Genomic DNA, 11,176 nt, shown 5'->3' on the forward strand with positions numbered 1-11,176 from the left:
TGAACATTACTATTATCTACCGCTAGATCTGATATACCTTTGAAACCCTTTCGATAGTCGACTTTTAGGCTTCCCCAAAGGATTATCTTTCGTGAACGGATGTCCACTTTATGCTAATCGAAATGAACATCGAAGTGAAGCTTTTGCATCGAATGTCCTCAATTTTCATTTATTTCGTTTCATGCATTGATAAAAAAAAAAAAAAAAGAAAAAAGATTTGGCAGGACGTCGATTCTAAGATATTTCATTGGAGTCGAACGTATTTTCGAGCAGGCCTTGGGAAATGAGAGAAGGAAATACGCACTGGGAACGATTTTTCTTGGAAATGGCAGATAGTAATATCACTAATACATTTTTCGAAGTAGTGGCTGAACAGTCATCTCGACCTCGTAACAAGTAGCTACTAACTTTTTTACGCGTTCTCACTGTCGTAGCTTTCCGTTGGAGATCAAAGTAAATCCGTCATCGGATCTTTGCTTTCCCTATTTCTTCTTTTCTCTCTTTCTCTCCCTCCCTCTCTCTTTCTCACTTATAAGTTTCATTTCTCTCTATATATTTCTCTTTTTTTATATGCCACATATACATTTTCTATACTCATATACGAGAGATTTGTAGCATCAAAAAAATTTTCGATTCACAACGATCAAGACATTAGTTTTACATTCGTCTTAATAATTTATTAACTTAAAACTTTATTAAGAATAAAATGTCAGGTCATAAAGTTACTGAACTTTGATTAAAACGTAATAAAATTAATCGGCCACCAGCATTATTGGAATTAAAAGTTTGTTATTGTTATTATTATTATTTTTTTCTTTTTAAGTAGAAGAAAGTCCATTATTCCTAAGATGCGAACGATCTTACCTTATTAATTTATCGACTCGCGGTGGAGCTACCATCCCGCAGCTTGGAATACTCGCAAACTCGTTGCGACGAGGTCCCGTCGCGTTGCGGAAATATTTCAGAGAACCCCATCTTCGTGAGTACGTCCGGCTCAATTAACGGCAAACACAGTCGAGGGGTGCGCCTTTTCTCCTTGCCTTACTTTTATATATGAAACTAAGAGGGAGGATAAGGGGGAGAGAAAAGTAAGTCCGTGTATATTCTCTGAGTTAACGTGTGCCAGGGGAGACACTTTTGCATATCAACGATGATCTGTACTGCCACCTTACAAATTAATTCAAATAATTTTCGAAATGAGAATTATTATAATAATTTAACATTATCGTGCTATAAAATACATACTTTATACCAATGTATTATAAAAAAATTTTCGAATAATTTTATGAGAAATAAAATAAATGCAGCGAAAATAAATTCTGATTCAGACAAATAAATTATAAAATTTTTAATGATTTATTACTGAAGTAATAACAATTTCAAAAGATGTAACGAACAAAGTGAAACAATCATAAAAGTGGTTGAGTGCGTCTTGTCGGCAGCATTATAAAAATTATCAGAATCATAAGAAGTGGATTTCATATAACCTAAGGGATTCTTTATCCAGTGTTTGTAATATAAAACATCAGTGTAAATTCCAGGAAATTTTGGTCTTGCGCAGCCCTCTCCGGCTGAAACGATACCCATTAGAACACCGTTGCAAACCATTCCGCCACCAGAGTCACCCTGCGAAAAATAATTATGATACTTTAAAAAACTTTTCCCCAGGGAAAAGAATGTACATCAGAAGAAAAAGAAAATTTCATTTCGGTACATACGTATACGAAAATAGATATTAAAATATTATATATATATATATATATATATATATATATATATATATATATATAATATAAATGAAATAGTACTGGTTTATGAACGATAATAGTAGAAAATATTATTCGATAGAAATAGAAATCGATCGATAGTTGTTCGTAAAGTATATTCTTTTAGCTTAATAATTGACTCCTTTTTTGATCAACAAAAATTTCGAGATAAACAATTGAATAATGTCTCGATAAACATCATAAAGTCAGTAAACAATTAATGTAAAAGACAAGTAAGTAAAATATTTTAAATTTAATAAGATAAGATTTAATTTGTAATGAAGATCAATCGATCGCGACGATTTGCATTCATATATACTTTAGCCAAATCGTATTTTTTACCTGGCAAGCATCTTTCAAGCCTTCAATATAACCAGCACAAAACATTCCTGGTGGTAATTTTGTTACTTCTACGAGGAGATTACGACAAACTTCCGTACTCAAAATCGGCAAATCCACGTACATCAAGTCGTTGGTCACATGTGGGACGTTCTATCGAATTTTAAATAACTTTCTTCATAATAATCGAAGTATCAGACATATTTTTCAAACAATCTCACCTCTGCAGGATAGCCCCATCCTGATACTTGACAGATCGTACCAGGTAGAACTTGATCCTCAGCCAAAGGAATCGGCTTCAATTGTGCCGTAAATTTAAATGGCATTTTTAACTATGGAAAAAAAGATATGCGTAAGACGAAAGTAAAATTAAACAGAGTCATTGTACATACATGGGTGACACAATGAGATCAGCTTACATTGCCTTATAAATTTTAATCCTAACAATGTCGGTAAGAAAAGAAAGATAAGATTAAATGTGAACTTTCATTGCTTCTTTGTTTATTTATCGGAAATGTGATAGCTGCGCGTGTTACAAATAACGAATTTCTAAACACTTAAAATATCTACATACCTGGAGTATAGCAATATCATTTTCGTAAGTATCCTGATCAAATTTTGGATGAAGTAAAATATCTTGAACGCCCTTGTTCTGGCCAGTCTTTGTCGTATGATCAAGTTGCATTTCTCCCCCAACGACGACAATGGTCCAAGGTTTAATGGGGATTTTGTTACTAAATAATTTATTGATTTTCCATTTTCTTTCAAATGCTTTTTGTAAATTTTCTTATAAGAAGATATAACTACTCACAGATACATGCAATGTGCCGCTGTTAAAACGAATTTCTCACTGATCACGCTTCCGCCGCAGAAATGATTTCCAGACCAAGTGCGTCTCAATGATACCTACTTGCATTAACGTCTTTATCCAATGATTTTTTTTTTTTTTTTGTAAGAACAAGATATACATACATATATCGACTCAGTTGTGATACATACCTGATGCGGAAATTGACCAACCGCTGCTTTTGTTCCATTCACTATACGTCCGGTAATATTGTAACTGGTTATTTCAACATCATCGTATAAACTAACTCTTTCACCTGACAAAACGCATGTAATAAAATAAGACAAATAAATATAGATATATACGTAAAATAAACAGGTAGTTATAAATTCCATTCTATTTCAACAAGCGACAAATAATTTTCCTTAATAATTATACTTCGAACGTTATCTTCTCCCTCGAATAAAATTTCAATCATTGCTTGTCGATTGGACGATCAATTAAGATAATTGCAATTTTCGTTGTGCCCTCGGTTTCTCTCAAAGCGACGTATTTTCAGTCGATTATGCATATTAACTTTCGACATAAAATAATTACGTGGACATTTCGAATTTTCATGATAAAATCTCGTGGACAGTGCACGATAGAAAAAGTGAAGGGAAGGAGAAAAAAAATATCGAGGAAAAATGCTTGCGAATGACGTGGGACAACATCAGGAGAAAATTAATTATTCGTTTTATTATATTTTCATATTATGCAAAACGTTTAATGCGGGCTTATAAAATCCATAAAAATTTCAAATTTTTACTCACCTTCTATGGCGATCGTCTCGTAAAGAAGAAAAGTAACGATTATAAAACGTAAAAACTGTGAATATAAAGGGTAAAGCAAGTGAATTTTCATTTTGCAGTACTTAAAGTACTCGATAAGAAAATCACTAAAATAATAGCAGTTCGTCTAGAATGTAAGACCATACGATACTGACGATTGAAAATCTTCTGCTATCTGACATTCTCAGAACGTTTAAAAAAACGTCTATTATCGTAACGTGATAATCAGTTATCGCTTATAGCATCTTGCTTTAATTTTTATCGTAGTGCGTTGGTAATGGTAAAAAGGTCATCATGAAAAAAATTCAAAATACGTTCGTTAACAAATTAATTGTGTAAATATTTGTATGTTTCGTTGAGCTATCAAATTAATTAATATAATATTTGAACTAGAAATAATATGCAACTAATAAAATTACTAATAATTTATAATGCAAAACATCAAGTCGTACAAAATTTTTATCTATTTTTTTAGTTTTGAGGTTATCATAAAACTAACATTTACGTCTTTGCTCACCCAAATAGCCATCACTATACTGGATCTTGATTGTTCCATTGACACAGATCTACGATGTTTCCCACGCACGTGTACGTACACACGTACAAAAGATTTGATCGTAAATCGAGAACGCTCGGTTTATCAATTATCATAATCGTAGACCAAACTAATTATAAATTCGGTGGAATATGAAGAACATATTGATATAAAAATTAATCGAAGGCTATCAGCATTACATGATTGTATTTGAAATAGTCAAGATCTTTTATTATTAACAAAACAGTGTCCGTTAACAGTGTGACAATAGACGTCGAGAAAACCGAAATATTTTCTACTCTTCTTCTTTTTGTTTCCTCTATTTTTATCCGTCTTTTCGATCATCGTACAATACATTTGAGGATTACTGTCGGATATAGAAATTTGTTTATTTTCTTATCCTGTAAAATATGAGAATATTTTTTTTTTTCTTTTATTCAGATGTCATCCGTATGACCAATCTCCAATTTTTTTCTCTGAAAAACGAGAAATGAAAAGATAAAAGTATTCAAGATGTAATATTAATAATCAAAAACAGTGAATAAAGTTGATAAAAAAAACCCAAATGAAAAACGTATCAGAAATGGATCGATAGATGTTTTATCGCATATCAATTATCGCGTTTATAGAAAGAATCTTGTAGAGATATCCCAAAAATAATTTCAATTAAATGTTTCTTATCGAATAAAATTGATATCTAAAATAATTGTACGCAAAATGATACAAATAAAACCTTTTACAAAAAATCGAAATCATTAGAGAGTAAAAAAACATGACACTACTTCAATATATTTTAGGGATAGCTTCTTTCAAATTGGTCTCAATTATCTATCTCTCCAATAAAATGACAAGATTGATACGAGATAGGATATTGCGTATAATATAAAAAATTCTAAAAGAAAGAATTTTCTATCTGCTTTACGTTCCCAAGTACGATAGTGCGATGCTTACAAATAATGGTATTTCTAAAGTAGGATAATTTTTCTCTTAGTTAAGGTTATTCATTGGAAATACCGCTAAATTGCATGTTCTCAACAAGTATCTAATATGCAAAATACCCTGCATTTAAGGTACCATCGACATAAATCAGAGCAAAATATCGCTGGCCTTACTAAGCTTGCGAAACGTTTGTGTGCAGTTCTTAAAAAAGAAAAGAAAAGAAAAGAAAAGAAAAGAAAAAAAATAAGATATAGAAAAAATAAAAAAATAGTATCGATAAATTATACACCTAATATAATAAATTATATTATATGTCCTTAATGTTATGAAATATATGGAAAAGTAACTTAAAGAAAAAAACAAGGAAACAAAGGAAAAAAGAGTTGTGAATGAAGGATAAAGAAATAGAAAGAGAAAGAAAAAGAGAGAAAGAGAGAAAGAGAGAGAGAGAGAGAGAAGGAGAGAGAGTGTACAGAGCTGATAGCAGGCATTTCCCATTCCAACCAACATAAACTCCCATACAAATGCTACGTACAATTTTCGTGCATCCGACGAAGCTATTACAAGATTCGTGGTCTTGTCTATGCACAGAAATCGCGTTAGATCGGACGAACTGCGTGTCTTTATACATATCGAGTTCAACACACTCTTCTCCTTTCATTCTTCGCTATACCTATTTTCACAAACCTGAAAGTTCGAATACATTTGATGTTAAAATACGCGCCGACGGTACCTACTCCTGTTAATAGGTAGAGAGACGGTCGAGCACTTAGACGAAGGTTAATAACGAGCGAGAACTATAGTCGAAAGCCTACGAGCTTTCGTGGTTTTTCTTCCATCGGTGATGAGCTTTTACTTCCTTTTCAAGTAGCTACAGTTCTTTCAAAAAGTGAAAATTCAATATAAAAATGAGTTACTATTTGAAATGGAAAATGTTTTCAGAAAATATAAGAAGAGAGAGATGAGGAGAAAAAGAGGAAAGAATACATTGCAACAAAATATCAGGAACACATTGCAACAAAATATCAGGATATTTTATCGCAATCAATAGTAATTAGTAACGCACGAGAAGCACAAAAAAAGCGAAATATATACCCCGTGTCGAGTTGATTGCGTTTGACGGGACATGCCATAAACTTATTGCTCCTCGTATCTCATCCACGTGTATGTATATGGTATGTATGTGCTTTCGTATAACGAATCTGTGAAGGTAAGGAAAGTGGTATTAGTAGATAAAGCCATGCGTGGGCGACCGTAGAGAGTATGGCCGAGGGTACTCTCGATCTCACTCGCGAAATTTAAAGGATCTCTGCCTTGGGGCGAAGGCCTTGAACGAATATTAAGCTGATCACATACATCGAACAACGAAAGGTCTAGAGTAAAAAATGTTTCCATTGTTCGTAACCTTGAATCGATAACAGAAAACGTGATGTAGAAGTAGACGATTCGATTAGATATTTTGAATAAACAATGAAACTGGCGAAATTTTATTTGATGAATGATCTATTATATACTATAAAAATATTTATGCTTCTTATAAATTAAAAATTATTTCTGTTCTTACATTTATTCTTCTGAGAAAGACTACATAACTCTCTTTCTCTTTCTCTCTCTCTCTCTCTCTCTCTCTCTCTCTCTCTCTCTCTCTCTCTCTCTCTCTCTCTTTATCTATATCTATTTCTTTATTCTTTATTTTTATCTCGTCTTAGCTGATACACCATCTTTATCTCCTTTCTGATGCCGCCCACTACTACTACTACCGAGTCACTTCTTTCTCTCTCACACCATTTTCCAACATTCCTTCCACTCCCTCGTCTTTCTTCCTCCACAAGCCAGCTCTGCTACTACCTTCTATGAGCTTCTTACAGCCGGATCGCGGAATCATTCTCGATGGTACCGAGGATAATGTTTATGGTACATAATGATAAGGAGTGCTATGTTAAATCTAACCACTTGGGGAATCTTTCGATAGATAGCGCAATATTTATCCTCACTAAATTTTCTAACGTCTTAAATAATTCGATATCCAATGATAATATTGCAATTATTTATTTGCAAATCAAAGAAATAATTAATTCGATGACTTTTTCGATTTGTTCACTTTATTCCATTAAAATAATATTAATTTAAATTTCATTCTTGAATCAATATAAAAGGGAAAAGTAAAATGTTCGTTCATGTTCACAAATATTTAAAGGAATAAAGTATATACATACATATACAAAAACAGGTCGTCAACATTATTAAATAATTCGAAAGGAAGAAATGAAAAAGTGCATAAAGATATTCTTAAACATTTCAACGAAGTTCAAAACGGAGTAGATGTATCTAGCTACGAGAAATACTTTGACCTTGATAAAGTGGCGAACTCACGACCCTATTCGTCGGAGCCCTTCTCTCCAACACACAGACATATAAAAACATGCACATTCATGCTTGAAGACCGTTCCACGACGCTACCATCCGGTGTGTGGTGGAAGGAGGAAGAAGGTAACCTTGACTGGAGTGCAAGCAGTTAAAGGGCCGTTCAAGGCCTACCAGACGATCCCTCTCTCCCAGTCCATCGTCTGGCTTGGCTGGTCGTTACGCTTCGCCAAGTGGACGATGGATGAAAACTCGCAGAACGGAACCTTTTCCATTCCCCGTACAAATACGAGTTCGCCTACAGCAACCACCCATTCACTCTCCACCTCCTTTTATCTCGCTCGGAGAACAAACTCCAAAAATGCGAGTAACAAGCAAAAATCTTTTCCCTTTTCTATACATTGTTTATTCTTATTCAGCCCATTAGCCTGTTGAAAATTTAATCTTTGAACATATTCTTTTTCTAGTAATTATATTTTAAATAAAAAATCTGCTTAATAAAGAAATTTTATGGACTATATCGAAGCACTACTTTATTTAATTTATCTCGTTAAAGATTTCATTTATTTTATTAGAAAAAGAAAAAGAGAACAAGAAAAAATGAAAGAGAGAGAGACAGTTATTCCATGATTTCCATTTTCCTTTATCCGTTTTATTAAAAATTTAAAAAGTTATTTTTTTTCTAATTAATTTTTGGCAGTTAGGCAGGGAACAAGGGTGCAGAAAAGAACAACGAAGTATTTTAATTAATCTCTACATCGAAAGATGAAAAAGAACACATCTTCTTGTCGGAATTATTTCATTTCCAGTTGTGTACATGCTATGTATGTATGTACATACATATACCTCGGTTAAGCGAAATTCAAGCGACTTGTACTCGACCCAACCGCTTTCACTGAGTTTGCGATAGGGCGACGGTTATCGAATTCTACTTCAAAGTCGTTCTCTTTGTGCCAATACGCATCCCACGTGGCTGAATTTTTTATATGATTTACCATTTCCGTCCCTGTGTTGGAGCGTATGCAATGAAGAAGATAGAGAAAGAGAGTATGAGAGAAAGAGGAAAGAACCGAGAAGTAATGCGACATTTCGAAAGCATCTTCGAGCCCTTTTCCCTAGTGGTAGGCGTGCGGCTGACGGCCCTTTGGCTTGTACCTCCTTGAGAAAAGCCTTTCTTGATGTAAAAATTGGGTTGCGTCTTTCCACCTTTTTGGACAGAAAGACTACCCTCCAACACTCGAAAAATTGCGTTTGTCGTACCTTAACATCTTATATATAGATCGTAATGGTTTTTATTCCATTCTTCCATGTCGACCTAAAGAGGGGTCGACATTTTCTCTGGTTCATAGATTATTTTTGTGCTCGATAATTATGTTTATCCAAAAGAAATCGATTTTTAGAAAGCACTGATTGACGGATCGTTAAAGAAATCGTGTATAAAAGAAAAGAAACTGTAGACTATATAAAAAATAATAATAGCACGTGCCTCGAAACATTTATTTCTGAATCGGTAGGCGATGGAGTTGCATAAGAGATCGGAGAAACTGCATCGAATTTACTCGCAGTGACTGTACCGGGTGCCTACAAAAGGTCGTGGTCGTGGAAGGTGGTTGTTTTATCCGTACCATGGAGGAGAAAGAGAGAGAGAAAGAGAAAGAGAAAGAGAGAGAGAGAGAGAAAGAGAGAGAGAAAGAAAGAGAGAGAGAGAGAGAGTAACTCGACTTCTCTCGCATCTGGTTTTGCTCGTTTGCGGTGATACTCGCGGCTGGACCAGTCTTCGGTCGAGAGTCACGAAGAAGGCTGGTTACTCGTCGGGACTAGACAGGACATACTTATACTCTCCGAGTCTCTGCTCGGGATCGAGGTCACGGCTGCGAGGCCTCTCTATTATGTAACTCTGAGAGACTTTGAGAAATTACGGACTCGTTAAACCGAAATGAAATCGTTTCTGGATTTTTGATTTTTTTTTTAACAAAAACTGTATATTTTTTCTTAATGTTAAATGGAAAAAGCACTGTGACGTCGTCAAAAAAAAATTTTTGTTTAATAAATCAATATGTTTATAAATAAATTCTTTTGTATCATTAATAACTGTTGTAAATATATAAAAAATATGTATCTCATATTGTCATCTCTATTTACTAATTTATATTACAAACTATATTGTATTTTATATTTTGTCCTTGCTTATGTAAATTAATAGAACTTATAATTTTTATTTTATTTTATTAAGATTTATTAAATTATAAATCCAGTCTCGTTTCTATTTGTCTAAATAAAATTAATTTATCGCTTTATGTTACATCTTACAATGACGATATTAAAAACATATTTTTGATATATTTATAACATTCCCATTCAAAAAAATCAAAACTCAAAAATCGTTATTAAAAATAATTATTAACAATTACTAACATTTTTCTAGAATTATAATGTTTAACAGAATATAAACTTTTTGTTAAAACATATTAGTCAGAAATATCAGCTATTAGTAGATATCCAATTTACAGTATCTCGAACAAAGTAATATCGAATATCGATATGTTCTGATCACAATGGAATTGATGAGTTGCCGTTAGCTTCTGTTAGCTTTGAACAGCATTATACAATGTTAATAATACATATACTTACATTTAGTAATTTCTGATTGTAATGTTTTTAAGTACAAAGCTTCTTTGTATGGATAATACTTAATACTTAATACTTATTATATCGAATATTATAATTCATTATTGCTGGCAAGAATATTTATTATCGAAGTTACACTATTCGCTATTTACAATAAATTCTTAAAACTATCCTATTATGTGAATCTATTTATTTTTAAATTATAAAATTACGATCGTATGTGTGTATATAGTATATTTACGATATGATCCTACAATTGTAAACTTGTCTAACAAAGGAAGATCCCAAACCGCAAATTCAAAAAATTATGAAACTTTGGTGATATATAAAGTATGTATAGATATATATAAATTTTTTACTACTCGAATTCATTCTCGACTCATAAATCCAGAATATTCAGCTATTTTTCAATTTTAAGTTGTTAGTAGAAAACTGTAAAACATAAAGAAAAAGTTTTGAGACAGAAGTTGTTTCTTTTAATTAGGACTATCATTTAATAAAAGATTTATTGTTTATATAATTAGAAAAAATCATAAACAAAAATATTAATAATCTTTTTCTAAGATTCATCCTTTTTACATGAAATCTTAATTAATAATTTAAATAACTATAAAATATATAATACTTTTTTTTTTATACATATACAAGCTTTATTGTATTGATAGTGTTCCTCAAGAATCTAAATTCTCTTTATTGTATCATGTATCGTATATGTATCACATATATACTGCATTTTTCTTTGTAAGAACCAAAACATTTCGATATATGATATACTATATCATATAATATAATCGAATATAATAGAATATAATAGAACTATAATAGTTCTACTTCCTTTGTAAAAATACGTATATCGATGCACATGTTTTTAAAATATTATGAAGCATTATTATAAAAAAAACTACATCCATGAGCTGCACTGAGTTATCAATCTCTACTCATGAAACATTACATATCCATGCATTAGGGTCACATATAAGCGATTGCA

At 32.3% G+C, this 11,176-nt stretch overlaps 1 protein-coding gene across 1 annotated transcript; it reads right to left on the reverse strand.

Moving 5' to 3' along the window:
• Nucleotides 1-1,323: 1,323 nt before the first annotated feature.
• On the reverse strand, nucleotides 1,324-3,891 carry LOC124957805 (trypsin-2-like). Its single transcript, XM_047515143.1, has 7 exons — nucleotides 3,705-3,891; nucleotides 3,105-3,208; nucleotides 2,917-3,011; nucleotides 2,680-2,839; nucleotides 2,327-2,437; nucleotides 2,109-2,258; nucleotides 1,324-1,626 (listed from the first exon to the last, which is right to left on the reverse strand). The coding sequence occupies exons 1-7, from the start codon at nucleotides 3,793-3,795 to the stop codon at nucleotides 1,360-1,362; spliced, it is 978 nt and encodes a 325-aa protein (XP_047371099.1). The 5' UTR covers nucleotides 3,796-3,891; the 3' UTR covers nucleotides 1,324-1,359.
• Between the last annotated feature and the right edge of the window lie 7,285 nt (nucleotides 3,892-11,176).

This window comes from Vespa velutina, chromosome 2, assembly GCF_912470025.1.
Source record: "Vespa velutina chromosome 2, iVesVel2.1, whole genome shotgun sequence".
In the NCBI taxonomy this organism is placed as follows: domain Eukaryota; kingdom Metazoa; phylum Arthropoda; class Insecta; order Hymenoptera; family Vespidae; genus Vespa; species Vespa velutina.